The sequence below is a fragment of the Gadus morhua genome, chromosome 8 (assembly GCF_902167405.1).
Source record: "Gadus morhua chromosome 8, gadMor3.0, whole genome shotgun sequence".
Classification (NCBI taxonomy): domain Eukaryota; kingdom Metazoa; phylum Chordata; class Actinopteri; order Gadiformes; family Gadidae; genus Gadus; species Gadus morhua.
Window position 1 is genome coordinate 14,218,631 of NC_044055.1, and position 14,074 is coordinate 14,232,704.

General features: G+C 50.0%; 1 protein-coding gene across 4 annotated transcripts in view; it reads right to left on the minus strand.

The window, feature by feature from the left end:
* The window catches only part of chd8 (chromodomain helicase DNA binding protein 8), a 24,807-nt gene extending 12,485 nt beyond the window's left edge, over positions 1-12,322 (minus strand). For 2 of the 4 annotated variants that reach the window (XM_030364711.1, XM_030364708.1), the window contains exons 1-21: positions 12,217-12,322; positions 11,306-11,383; positions 10,136-11,207; positions 9,487-9,768; positions 8,886-8,996; positions 7,783-8,312; positions 7,465-7,576; positions 6,759-7,034; positions 6,284-6,352; positions 6,109-6,164; positions 5,838-5,955; positions 5,365-5,448; positions 4,282-4,419; positions 3,907-4,028; positions 3,336-3,579; positions 2,836-3,012; positions 2,545-2,688; positions 2,086-2,184; positions 1,413-1,572; positions 774-984; positions 195-390 (exon numbers count right to left, since the gene is read on the minus strand). In XM_030364711.1, coding sequence (XP_030220571.1) covers positions 195-390; positions 774-984; positions 1,413-1,572; positions 2,086-2,184; positions 2,545-2,688; positions 2,836-3,012; positions 3,336-3,579; positions 3,907-4,028; positions 4,282-4,419; positions 5,365-5,448; positions 5,838-5,955; positions 6,109-6,164; positions 6,284-6,352; positions 6,759-7,034; positions 7,465-7,576; positions 7,783-8,312; positions 8,886-8,996; positions 9,487-9,768; positions 10,136-11,089 — 4,083 coding nt within the window. In that variant the 5' untranslated portion in view covers positions 11,090-11,207; positions 11,306-11,383; positions 12,217-12,322. The remainder of the gene's footprint in view (positions 1-194; positions 391-773; positions 985-1,412; positions 1,573-2,085; positions 2,185-2,544; positions 2,689-2,835; positions 3,013-3,335; positions 3,580-3,906; positions 4,029-4,281; positions 4,420-5,364; positions 5,449-5,837; positions 5,956-6,108; positions 6,165-6,283; positions 6,353-6,758; positions 7,035-7,464; positions 7,577-7,782; positions 8,313-8,885; positions 8,997-9,486; positions 9,769-10,135; positions 11,208-11,305; positions 11,384-12,216) is intronic. The other 2 variants (XM_030364710.1, XM_030364709.1) reach the window with 2 other exon arrangements.
* Positions 12,323-14,074: the final 1,752 nt, after the last annotated feature.

The following is a 14,074-nucleotide window of genomic DNA, read 5'->3' on the forward strand; positions in this document are numbered from 1 at the left end:
TACATTGCACTTCAATTATTTTTCTTTGACGTATCTATCCAATTTTATTATTTCATTTTATTGTACGACTATGTTTCTATGTGAAGCCCCTTTGAGTGTGCCTCGCCTAGTCTTTATCGAGGTAGTAGATACATCTCATCGAGGTAGTCCTCTTGAAAGCTTATCGTAGGACGAGGTGTGGTGGAAGCCCCTACCTGCAGGTCGTTCTGCGGGTTCCAGTCCGAGTCGAAGATGACGCAGGTGTCGGCGGCGGTGAGGTTGATGCCCAGGCCACCGGCCCGCGTACACAGCAGGAAGACGAAGCGGTCCGAGTCGGGCTTACTGAAGCGGTCGATGGCCGCCTGCCGGAGGTTACCCCGCACCCGGCCGTCGATCCGCTCGTACAGGTATCTGGTACACAGGTATCAAACGTCAGAACACCGGGTCGCATTACCCACTCCCCAATGCCTTAGTACACACTTTACAAAGAATTCACATGCAACTTGGATAGCATTATATTGCGGTAGTAGTAGTATTAAGATTGATCAAACGGATCACCAATTCTGGCGCACTCTGAGTTTTCTGAGTGACTGTTTGTGTCCCACATTCACACTGAAATTGTCTTCTGGGTCGCTAGATGAACAAGTTCCAGAACCTACCACTTGGGACTCCGAGACATACACAGAAACCCCTCTGGACAGACCGTGAGGGTACTACGGGATGAGGAGCGGCCTCACCAAGAAACAAACATCAGAACCGCATCAGACAGCAGGTTCTCCGGCCACGCTGCGTACCTCTTGTTGATGAGGTAGTCCTCCAGGATGTCCAGGCAGCGCACCATCTGGGAGAAGATGAGCACCTTGTGGCCGCCCGCCTTCAGCCGGGGCAGCAGCTTGTCCAGCAGCACCAGCTTGCCCGCCGAGCGGATCAGGGCCTGCAGGTGGAAGTCGGCGGCCATGGGGTCGTACACCTGCCGCAGCTCCGCCACGATCTTCTCCTCCGCGCCTGGGGATCACAGACAGTAGGGGGGGGGGGGGGGGGGGGGGGGGTTATCTTCATCATCCTCGCACAGGTCGGTTACGTATTGAAGCGTACACTTGTTTTAGTAACAGGAGGACTTATGGGGGAAAGTTGCAGGTTGAAGTACATGAATGGAAGTTAAGATCCTCTCAGAAGGCTGGGCTATTTTCGAACGTAAGAGTAAACTGTTTTCTCCAAAAGGATCTCTAAAAAGGTCGAACCATTGACCCCATCTCTGCAGGATTTTCCACCGGTCGGATTCTAAATAAGGACATCAGCTGTCAGACCATGGAAACGTGATGGTTTCCCTTTAAGGGGTCTTACCATTGGTGAGGGGGCAACGGTGGGAATAGAGTTCAAATGGCAATTACGGATACTGAGGCAGAGGTTGGTGGAAAGGCAATGGGCCGTACCATTAATGAGGTAGGGGTGGTTGCAGCACTTGCGGAGCTCCATCATAGTGTTGAGCAGGTTGGGCACGTTGCTGTTGCTATTGACGCCCACACTGAGGAAGGTGAAGTTCCTCTCCAGGATGGCCCGGTAGTACTTCTTCTGGACGTCCGTCAGCTCCACCTGGAGGCAGAAGGACTTAACTCAACAAACATGGCAGCAACTCTGGCTTTGAAAAGGGTTGCAACACATCCTTTTTCTTTAACCTATTCAAGTGAATTCTATTTGGATTGACCTACATCACAGCGAGTCTGTTAGGGCTTCACAGAACACATTATACAACCACCCATAACCGTAAGGTCTCTAAAAGGGCAAAACCCTCCATATCCAAAGGAATAAACCGGGAGAAAGAACACACAATAGGAGTCTCTTATTCCAGGGACGTCAGAATCAATTGATTTCTGTAAGAGTTATTCTCTGGCCGTTACAATTATTAATTGCCAAGGTCATCGCTCGTTACACAAGCCTAAATCTCATTATTATTTTTTGGCATAACTAAGCAATAAAAAGAAAATAATGTTCATGTTCCTCTTACAAATTATTTTTAAATCCTGACACAAATAAAATCAAAAAACCAATAGTTTCAGTTCTGCAACCAACATCTGTGTATTGTGTGACTGTTCCCTCGGAGCTCACCTCGATGATGGTCTCCTGTTTAGGAGCCAGGTTCTTCTCCACGTCCTCCTTCAATCGGCGTAGCATCATGGGCTTCAGGATGGACTGCAGCTTCTGGACCTGAACCACAAACAGAAGAAAGAGGCGTTTGGTATGTGGGAACATGCAAGGGAGAGAGAGAGAGTGTGCATGGAGAGGAGGAAGAACGAGCCAGAATGAGAGAAAGAAACCTGAAGAGAGATGGCATGAGAGAAAGAAATAGAGGAAAGAAGAACAATACAGTGAGATGGAGACAGAGAGAGAGTGACCAAGCACAGACAAGGAGATACAGTACAAGAGATGGAGACAAAAGAGAAGAGATGGAAACAGAAATAGAGCAAAAAGAGAGACAGAAAAATAGAAAGAATAGATTTTTCCCTATCAAAAGGGTGGAGATAGCTAGAGCGAAAAAGACCGGCAGCAACACAAACTCCTCCACACCTGCTCTTCCGTCTTGAGGTCTCCGAACTCCTTGAGAAACTCTGTCTCGGAGGGGAACTGGGCGGGCTCAAGGAAGTGCAGCAGGCTGAACAGCTCCTCCACCGTGTTCTGCAGAGGAGTTCCCGTCAGCAGAACCTTGTGCTCCTGGGAGGGGGATACAAGAGGAGGCCATCAACCTACTGGTAGGAGCCACGAAGAACCAGAACCTCTCGCCTGACGCTCAAACCCAGAACCTCTCGTCTGATGCGCACACCCCCGTCACCGAGAGTGAAGCTGCGTGTCGGCCCTCACCATGTCCAGCATCTTCAGGCTGTCCAGTAGCTTGCAGTTGCGGTTCTTGAGTCGATGGGCCTCGTCGATGATCACACAGCGCCAGGAGATCTCCCGCAGCTCGGGGCAGTCCGACAGCACCATCTCGAAGGTGGTGATCAGCGCGTCAAACTTGTACGCCCCCGGGATCAGGTGCTCCTGCGAGGGGTAGAGAGAGAGAACAGAGCCCATGAGGGGGAGAGGGTGTTATTGTGTTATTGTCTCCCATATGTAATGGGAGGTGTGATGAACGATAGGATCACAGCGATGAAGGATTCACTGAGCCCTTTTACTGTGTAAGCATTTAGCAGACGCTTTTGTGGGAGAAGAAGAATTCTAAACCTGCCAAATATTCTTCCTTTTGTCTTAGGTTTGCCTTTGTGTGTATGTAAGAAACTACATTTAATCGGGAATCGTTTTTGATCCGAATAGTGACCCCAAGAACCCCCTCGGAACCCCCTAACACACAGACACACACAAACCTTGTCGTCCTTGCAGTACATCTCGTACTGCTGGATCATCTGCCGGCTGGCCAGGCTGCCGTGGTACACAATGGCATTCATGTCGGTCCAGGTGGCGAACTCGCGCTCCCAGTTGGTGATGGTGGAGAGCGGTGCGATCACCAGGAAGGGGCCCTGGATACCTGCACCGAAAACCTCCGACAGCAGGGAGATGGACTGGATGGTCTTCCCCAGACCCATCTCGTCAGCCAGGATGCAGTTCTGCCTGGAGGACAGGGAGGAGCGGACCCACGGTGAATGGGTCACCCGATGCAGGCCATGCAGTGGATTTCTATAAACCACACCGTGTCGCTGGTAATGTGGACGCTATGTACACTTGATCTCAGAGTGGCCACCCTGCCTGACCTTCAGTCAACCTCACACGGATATTAAATGGTCAAAGTTATCGTCATCCTTTAACGGGGTAAATATGAATAAAACAAATATAATAAAGATCCAATCCCATGTGGTCCGGATTAAAGTAAAAAAAAAAAAGACGGTTATGTATGCTGAAGACAGTGACCGGAGAGAGGTGCAAGTGATGGCCCAGTACCTGTTGTACCAGTTGAAGAGCAGCCAGTTGACCCCCTCCAGCTGGTACTCCCTCAGGACGTTCCCGCTGTTATACTCCTTGGACTCCTCTAGCTTCTTCCACGAGGCTGCCGGAGGTCTCGGCTGATTGGACGAGGACAGGGGAAACAGGAAGTTGGTTGACGGTGTTTGATAGGGAAGGGGTTAGCATTACAGGACGCCTGCCGTACGATGTGTAGAGCGCAGATACCGATACAAAAACATTTTGAATCGAATTCAGAAATATTAAAAAAGGTTGTAAAATACATGCAGAGGAGTGCACACACACACTTTCAGTTGAGCCTTAAAAGTGTTCTTGACAACAGCGTGGGCCCCACAGAACCAGAGCACCACTCACGGTTCTCTTGAGGCGTGCGGGGCGGTCCTGGATCTTCTTGAACTCCTCCACCTTGCCCTCATCCACGTCCTCCTTCAGCTCCCAGGTGGCGTCCTCGTAGGGCAGTGATAACCACTTCACCAGGTAGTACACCACCGGCTGCAACAGACACATGCACACATTGCTTATGGGCTTTTCTTACTCACAACCTAGAACCACGGCCACGACCAATAAAACATTCGAAAGATGACCAAAGCCATTATACCAAAAAGAGCAGCGTTCATCTAGCCAAACGAAACACTTGGCCTAGACCAACTAATTTTAGCCAATAACAAACCGCGACCTGTACACATCTAGCCAACCAGAAATGCAGATATCTATGTGCTCCAATGCCGCCACAAAAAACCCTTTAATGAACAAAGCATTGGGAATGGCATTGATATTTGGCCTGTTGAGCCCTTTGAGACTGTAATGGTGATTGAGGGCTGTACAAATACAATTCAATGGAAATGTTATTTGAAATAGGCAGAGGGAACGATACATCGTACAGACAGTTTGTCTCGGCGGTGAGCGCAATAGTAGGTTGCGCCACAGAGACACAAGACAGTTTCAATCAATACATGAGCAGGCAAACGCTGAGCAGGTGCTCTGCATCATCGTTCTCTTTTTGAACAAGATTAATGCAGACATTACAAGTCTTCGAGAGGACCGAACCGATCCTGCCGAGCGGCAATCAATATTTGTGTATAAAGCCAGAAGGGAGAGCAAGCTTCTTTGCATTTCAGATTTGGAGACAATCATCTTTTGCTCAAGAACTAAAATTATTCTGGGATTGTTGGCAAAGAACATCAGTTAATGTTAGCGAGGGTAAACGTGATCCAACATTTTGTATATTACCAACACCTAGACACGTCATGTGAACTTTAAAAGAACACTAGATAATTTTGTCATTTACAAAAGACACCCCTACAAAACAGTTGGTCTTTCACAAGTACTAAATATAGATAAAACACCTCAGCTGATAAAAATAAATCTTTCAAAGATAAAGACATTGGTGAAAGAATGTCCAGAGTATGCATGTAGTTTGTAGACCCTCTCTCGTACCTCTCCGTTGTCCTTGTCCACACTGTGGGACTCATCCAGAATCCGGTCAGCCTCTATGTAGTCTGGGTTGAAGGCCTCCTCCTCCTACACACACACACACACACACACGAAAAGATCTCAGCAACTGCACGTAAAAAATATTGCATTTCCAATTTAGTCTCATATTTCACATTTATCAGGGGTCTTTACCCATAACAGACGTGTAGAGAATTCAGACATATCACTACGGAACATTACTTCACACTTAGCCATTAAGCAGATTAGAGCTGTTGTCCAAAGCTACTTTGGGATGGGCCCATCAAACAATCAACGCAAACATACAATTCTATAAAAATTGGGGTAAACGCTGCAGAGCTGAGATCAAACCCTAGAACACAGGAGGCAGGTGGGGTTACGCTCAACGTAGACTGCAGACATTGAACCCAACACCTTTCGGCTGGGGGTCTTACAACCACCTGGTTGGACCTGCTCACCTCCTGGAAGAGGTTCCTCATCTGGGTGTACTTGATCTTGAATCTCTTGAGCTTCTGGTGGATCCGTTTGTCCCGCTCCAGTTGTTCCAGAGTGGACCATTCACAGTGCAGGTAGGAGCTAAGAGGGGGACAGAGGGAGAAACACAGAAAGAGAGGGGGATTACGTACAATGGGATAAGATAAGAATCATTTTCACAGTTCAGTTCTTTTTTTTACCAAAAAATAATAATAATAATAATAAAAGAAAAAAGGCATAGCAACCGAGACTTACTAGTTCTTGTACTTAACGAAAAACTCTTCCATGATGATGTATTGGCCCGGGGAGACCTAAAAGTAATGAAAAAGGAGGCATTTATTTAGCAAAGCTTTTACCCACAATCATACTGAGACAGATTTTTGTGGGAGTTTAGAGTTGGTCCTCAAGATGTAGACAATATGAAATCTACCTCTTTCCTGGTTGACCTCATGGAGAGAACTTTGTCCACAATGGCTGCATCTTCCTCGCTTGGGTTTTCCTGTGAAATTGTCAGTACAGTCTTTTAAACACTACAATCCACATGCTGCAACCGTACACACCCTTCCTTTAAATCGCTAGTCCAACCATCGCAAACATCCCCTCTGTTGTTAGTGTCACAATTAAAAAGATCTAATGAGCATTGGCTGATGGTGTATATATCTAGCCAATCAAAAATGTACACATGAAGAGAGCAAACTGTAGCTATCTAGCCAATCAGAGAAGACGTCTGCTGCTATCCACATGCGTCAATGCCCTAATGAATAACTGAATCTGTTCTGTTCCACGCTCAGAGACAGAGACGCGTTGGCAAAATAATCAATATCGCTTTGGTACATTTAACCAGGCAACCACTAATGGAAAAATCAAACCCTGCTGTCCCAGCATTTAAGTACGCAACAGCTCACCACAAAGAACTGCATGCTGGGTTGGCCGTCGGCGTCCAGCTCCACTGTCTGTTGTTTCAGCTGCTGGGCCATCAGCTGAGCGGCGTTCCTGCTGCTGCCTCCGCCGCCGCCTCCGCCGCCACCACCACCACCACCACCAGCACCACCACTGATGGAGGCCACGGCGGTAGTCGTCGTGGTGATGTCGACGTCCTCCTGCTCGTCCTCGTCGTCTGTGATCTTGATGTCCAGGTCCTCCGTGTACTTCTTCCGCTTGACCACGCGGTTTGAGCGCCTCTGTGTGGCGGGGGTGGGACAGCCAGGGGTTAAAGGGCGAGTAGGTAAGATCGTTTTCTGCAGGAGGACTTCGGCTTACGCGTTTAAATAAATGCCTTCAGAGTAGTGGTGAAGCTTTTAGAGGTAGACACATGGGGGTAGCCGGTGGGAGAGGCGTGGTCAGACGCTGTCAAACGCCACTCCACTCGCGCTCCAGCTCTGATGCGCAGCCAATACAATAATTTCTCCCGCTTAATAACGTTACACATTTTAGTCAAAGATAACACCGAAGTTCACCAAACCTTTGTAAGACCCAAACATAACAGTTTCCAATAAAAATTGCGTTTTTTTATGGGAAAGTGTGGCCGTTGGGGTTTGAACCAAGAGCCTTTCGTCTGGGACTCCTAGCCACTGGTCTGACCCTCCGTACAGAGTGTGTGCGTGTGCGTACCGTTGCTATGTCCTCCTCCATGGGCGTGGGGGAGGCGGGGCTCAGCTCTCCATCAGAGTGGTCCGAGGACGCGTTCCTCTTCCGCTTTTTCGTGCCCACCAGAGTGATGGTGCTGTGGGACAGACGGAGAGCGATCAGGCCTACACTACCGACCCAAGTCGCCCCTCAGTATCAATACATCACATTATCCAACCCTAAGATGCTATCTAGTCCGATATCACGATATCACATCGCCCAGCTTTATGCTTTTGAAATGCATTAAAGTGCTCTGATAACAAACTGAGACGGGGGGGTCCCCCGCAGGGAGCAGCAGCTTACTTGGTCTTGGCCTTGCTCTTGCTCTTGCTGGAGCCACCCAGGGGTCCCACGGCGGCCATGCCCGTGCCGCCCGCCACCTTGGGCTTCCCCTTCTTGTCGCCGCCCATCCCGCCCTTGTGGCCCCCCGCGGCACCGCCCCCCGCCGGGGTCTTCTTCTTGCTCCCGCCCGACTTCTTCTTGGCGGCGGTGGTCACCACGGTGACGGTGCCCCCCAGCTCGGCGGCGGCGTGGCTGGCCGGCAGCTCGTCCTGGTTGAGGACGCGGGGCAGGTTCTTCTCGCCGCGCGCCTTGGCCCGGGCGATGGCCTCCGCCACGATGCGGTTGGCCTTCTCCTGCTTGCAGAGCGTCTCCACGCGCCGCACCGTCACCGTCTCCCCGCTGGCCTTGGTGATGCGGATGGCCTGGCCGCCCAGGCCGCTCACGCCCAGGCCGCCGCTGGTGGTGGTGGTGGTGGCGGCCGAGCCGGCGGCCGACGTGTTGATGACCTTCACCACCGAGACGGTGCCGCCCGCCGAGGAGGCCGCGCTCGTCTGGACAAACAGAGCCATGGTGATTAGGAGCACCCCTCGTATCGGGGTGGGGTGCAGTGGGAATGGATCAGAGATTGTTGTAGAGGGATGTAAACGCACTTCTGAGTCAACACCCCACCGTAAGTCCTTCAGCGGACATTTTTGCCTTAAGTGATTGGGATGGAATCCAGAAACGGCTACAGGGGTGAGGCTAAAGCGTTAGGCTACGGACGTGCGGATCAAACACAGTGCCTTACAGCACGGGGTCGATCCCTAAAGCCACGCGACCATCCTAGCCCCACTGATATTAAAAAGGAGATGAGGCAGACTTAACATCTGATCCGTCTCCATACTTTCTGCCGCAAATAATTATTGCAAACGAGCGAGAGTGATGGGTGAAAGGTTGGGAAGTGGTTTGGCCTGCTTGGGAGTCTGAGACGACACCATTTCAAAGTACTCAAACATCTTCATTCAAACTTATATAAAGCCCACAACATTGATAGGATGGCGATCCCCAGGAATGGGGAGTAAAGCTGCCCTCGGTTAGGCCAGAGCAGCTATCTCTCCCCCCCCCCCAGCCCAGTGTCAGCTCACCTGTGGCTGCAGCAGCATCTTGAGCGGCAGGGCGACTCTCTGGCCCCCCTGGCCCTGGGTGATCTGGAGCATCTGGGGGCTGCCCGGGGTCCCTCCAGAAACCAGCTGGTACTGCAGGAACACAAGGGCACAGAACCCATGGATCATCACATCACACCTCATCAGGTATATAGTAACGGCTGAACACGTGGAGGGAACTTCTGATCATAGCTTGATAAGAAGCAGTCAGTCAGTCAGTCAGTCAGTCATTCTAGTCATCTCGTTGGACGGGTTTAAGAAAGGCACGCAAAATGCGAGATGTCAAAATACTTCGTAAAGTAGCTTCCTAAAGGCCCAAGGCCATTTCTTATGGTTAGCACGATCCCAATAAAAAAGACGACAAAATTTGTTCAGATTAAAAAATATATATATCACAAAATAAAAAATATATATTGCAAATCCTTTCTTATAGTTAAATGTAATTCCAATGATTCAATCTTAAATAATTGTAATCAGTGTTCTGGCTAACTGTTGTTGTATTTCCCTTCTTTTAGAATTGTATTATCCATTTACCCATGGTTTTATTTCATCATTACTGTCACAAGGGTATGTCCGTCCTCACCTTAACTCCCCCCTGCGCGTTGGGCTGCTGCTGCACCTGCAGCTGGATGGTGAGCACCTTGGGCTGCCCGCCCGCCTGGCCCACTGCCCGGGCCTGGGTCAGGGCGGCCAGCTGCCCCCCCTGGAGCACCAGTTTCCCCCCGGGGAGCTGCCCCAGTACCAGCCTGGTCTGGCCCTGCTGGGCGGTGCCGCCCGCCACGCTCACCGTCTGGGCCTGCGTGGTGTTGGTGCCGGCCTGGGAGGGCTGCTGGAGCACCAGGGTGATGCGCTTCGCCTCACCGCCCTGGGAGAGACGGGGAAAAGATGGACATTTAGTGGAGGCTATGATCTAAAGAGAAGATAAAACAGTGCTTATTGATAAACTGAAGGAGACATTAGGGGACAGTAGAAGTAGAGCGACGGGACTGATGGTGATTTAGACGTGTATCTTTTAACAGGTAAGGGGTTAGGGCCTCTGGCCCTTGGATGCGATCACGTAGACTGTGGATGTTGCGGTCCGAACCCAGAAGCTTATAGCTGGGAGTCAAACCCCACATCCACTAGGCCATCCTGCCCCCAGAATGAGACATGGGACACGATGTCGAGCACTGAAGTAGGACTAAACTAGACAAGGGGCCCAGCGTGGGTGGGGATAGGTGTGGTGGTCTCACCTGCTGGGGGACCGTGGTCAGTGTGACCCCCTGCGGCCGGGCGGCCGTGGAGGCTGAGCTGACCTGGCCCTGGATGGCGGGCTGGATCTGGACTTGAGGTTGGATTTGAACTTGGGTCTGTCCTTGTGCTAGCTGCACTTGCACCTGCTGGCTCTGCGGCTGCTGCACCTGCTGGGGCATGGAGGTGAGTAGGACCTGTTTGAGGGATCCGTCGGGCATCTGCATCAGCCTCTGTACCCCGGCAGAACCCACCTTGAGCTGCGCCTGCCCGGCCTGGTTCAGCACCGTGCCCCCCTGCAGGATGGACATGCCGGGCCGCAGTTGCGTGCCGGACACCAGGCGGATCACCTTGCCCCCGCCGGCGCCCCCGGACACGGTCTGCAGCACCTGGGCCTGGCCCTGGGGCCCCTTGAGGATGACGATCTTCCCCCCCGCCTGCTGCGTGATGGCGGCCAGCTGCTGGGGCGTGAGCTGGTGGGCGAACTGAGTGAGCTGCTGCTGCGTGGTGGTGCCCACTGTGGCGCCGGCCGTGGTGGTCTGCATCGTCATCGGAGAGCTCAGCAGCACGGTGGTGGCCCCCGCCGTGCTCGCCACCGGCGTCTGCACCTGCACCGCCGGTACTGGGGAGCGGTACGTCGTGGTCGTGGTGGTGGTGGTCGCCATGGAAACTGTGGGTTGGAGGGCCAACTGGACTGTCTGGTGCTGAACGGGGGCAGGGGCGACAGGCACCGGCTCCAGGAGAGGAACGGGCGCCGCTACGGTCAGGCCGAGGCCAGGGGTGACGGTGAGCTCCGGGCTGGGCTCCGTGTCGGCGGGGGGGTCAACCTGCCCCAGGGCCAGTTTCAGGGCCTCCTCCACAGGGTCAGAGGAGCCCTGGGAGAAGGAGTCTTCCGGAAGAGCGTCCAGGTTAAACAAGGGGGTGTCCTCAAACAAGTCCATGATGGGATCCGCCATGGTGCCCCCTCTCCACCCGGGGAGATGGGCACGACCAAAAAGACCCTCTTAGTCGAGGGGAGATGAATGATCACACGACCAACCCTCTTCGGTGTTCCCCCAGAACTAATGCAAAGAACTGGGAGCACACAACCAATAGAGACCTGACATTAATAAACATTTAAATTGCTAAAATAATATTGAGGCAGTCAACAGTTTGACTCCAAATGTACTTACCAAACGGTGACAGGCTTCTTCAGCCCCTTCCGTAACTTAAGGTTAATTTGTATCTTCCAATACCACGGACTGGGATGCCTGTGTAAAAAAACAGAACCAACGATGGGTTTTGCAAACGAGTCACAATTGAGTCAATTCCAACCAGCTCCTTGGCCTTCTTAACAACTCATCCGTTTAATAGTCTATGGGGACATTGGTTCTACACGTCGAAGCAAGGTTCATACAACTGTAATGGCTGTTAAGTCACGTTTACATAGTCCAATCACTGAACTAGTCCCAGAACTTCAACAGAAATCCCAACAATAACGTGTAACACACATTCACTCGTATTACAAACGTCTGCCTTTTGTTTACTAAGTCACTGAAATCTAGCATATATGACCCAAGTAACCAATACAACTCAAACAATAAAGCATATAGGCTAGAACAGTATCGATTATATAAGCAATATTAGTTGAGGACAGCAGTTTAGCTGTAGTGGGTGCTGGTATGGATGCTGGTGAGGAGAGATGCTGTCTGGCCGGCTCGCAGTCTCCTCACAAACCCCTCAGTTAGCATTAGCTTCCTCTGCTAGCGATACAAAAAAAACCTCTTGCCAATTACACTTGACGATAAAACATGGAATTGTAATTATATCCAGTAAAGTGGACGGGTTGTGTTCACCGCTTTCTTCTCTGTCATCTAACTACCGACCATTGAATGACTGTTGGACTCCCTCGTCTCGTCAACAAACCGGACCAAACCAAAGCAACGTGCCACTATAACCATCGCCCGTCAACGTTGAGACAAGGGTTAGGCCGCGATGCTGTTTGGGCCGGCCTGCGTCTCATCTACGTGCACAATACCTGTGAATAACCATCCCATCCTCTGCCCCGACTCTCTCAAATATATTTTCGGGACGCTAAATTTACCTTTGCATCGACACACATGGCTTTCTCCGTCTCACAACACTGTACGATTACAGGAAACGGCCAGTGAAGAGCAGGAACTAACTTCTTGCCTCAGAAAGCGTAGAAAGCTTGCCCCTCGAATGCCACAGGGCGCTGATTGGCCGAGGTTTACGCGAGCCGGCAGCATATAGCCACCAGATTGGTTAAAGGAGGTTTCCGTCATATTATAAGGACGTAACCGGGCGGGACTTATGCAATGGACGTAGTTAGGTTGAGGAAACAATGAATGCGGCCTAGATCATTTGGCTGAGGTCCTCAATAACAGCAATTGAGCGCGCTGATCAATTACTGATGATCCAGGAACGATCAATGATGTTTTCGTTCATTAATGACCTATAGCTCGTTCAATTTGAAATATATCTTTCAAATTAACTTACCGTTCCAATAAAAAGAGTAACATCTAAACGTTAATGAATGAAGCCATTATGTGTAGTATTGTGAACAGACATTGGATTGTATTTCACTGTATTATCATGAGATATGAATAAATAGATTACATTAAAAAAATAACATAAAAACCGTAATGTCTGATCCTTTTTGTTTATCCAACAAATATATTTGTGACCCCATGGGCCATGACCACCATAATATCAGGATCGTTTATGGCTCATATGTGTATGTATATAGGTTATAGCATGAACCAAACTTTATCCCTATACCCCATTGGATTTCCATCATCAACATAACATAATCCTAACAAAAACTAGACACGTTAAGACATGCTATCAATTTTCAGTTTAGAAATGTAACAGTTGCTTCTATACAAAGTGTCATACAAAAATGTGTTATCCTACTTTTTATGAAAGGGCAGATAGGGCTTATTACCACTCAAGAGTTCCTGTCAAGAGTGGGGACATGGGAGTTTGAACCCATACCATCCTCAGTAACCTTCTAGACATATTATAAAAGAGACATATTTTGATAGTTTTCAACCATTTCAATTGTGATTAAAGGAATGTGGTCACAGGTTGTGGACACATGTTTCACAGGTTCTCATTGATAGTCAATATAAATATATTCTGACTCCGCAGATCAGGCAGTTATGTACCAGAGAGTATGAGTTGGTAGGTGTGTATGTGTGTGTGTGTGTGTGTGTGTGTGTGTGTGGGGGGGGGGGGGGGGGGGGGGGGGGTTTGTGTGTGTGTATGTGCGTGCGTGTGTGTGTGTGTGTGTGTGTGTGTGTGTGTGTGTGTGTGTGTGTGTGTGTGTGTGTGTGTGTGTGTGTGTGTGTGTGTGTGTGTGTGTGTGTGTGTGTGTTTACATGTTTTGGCAATGTGAATGAACGTTTTTGCCAACACTTTGAATTCAATTGAACTAAATTGAGAGAGAGAGAAAGAAAGAGGGAGAAACGATAGAGAGACAGAGACAGAGTGAGCGAAAGAGATACAGTGAGCTAGAGAGATACAGAAAGCTAGATAGACAGAGTGAGAGCGAGTGAGAGATAGATTAAAAAAGAGAGAGAGACAGAAAGAGAGACAAAGTGAGAGAGAGAAAGAAAGAGAGTGCAATGAACAGCTAGAGAGAGAGAGAGAGAGAGAGAGAGAGAGAGAGATGGAGATAGACAGAAAGAGAGAGTGAGATAAACTGAGTGAGGGAGAAATAGACAGTGAATGAAATGGAAAGATATACAGAGAGAGAGATATATGGCGTCCGCTGTGGTCATACAAGTGTAAATGAGTGGATTGGACGGCACACTGCACTCTATGCATTGCACACCCTGCTGAGTGCAGCCCGATCCCGGGCCAACGTCTCCATCTGTCTGGTTCCCGGGACCAGGAGCTTCCGGCACACACCGCAACTCTCTGTTCTGCTCCTGGCC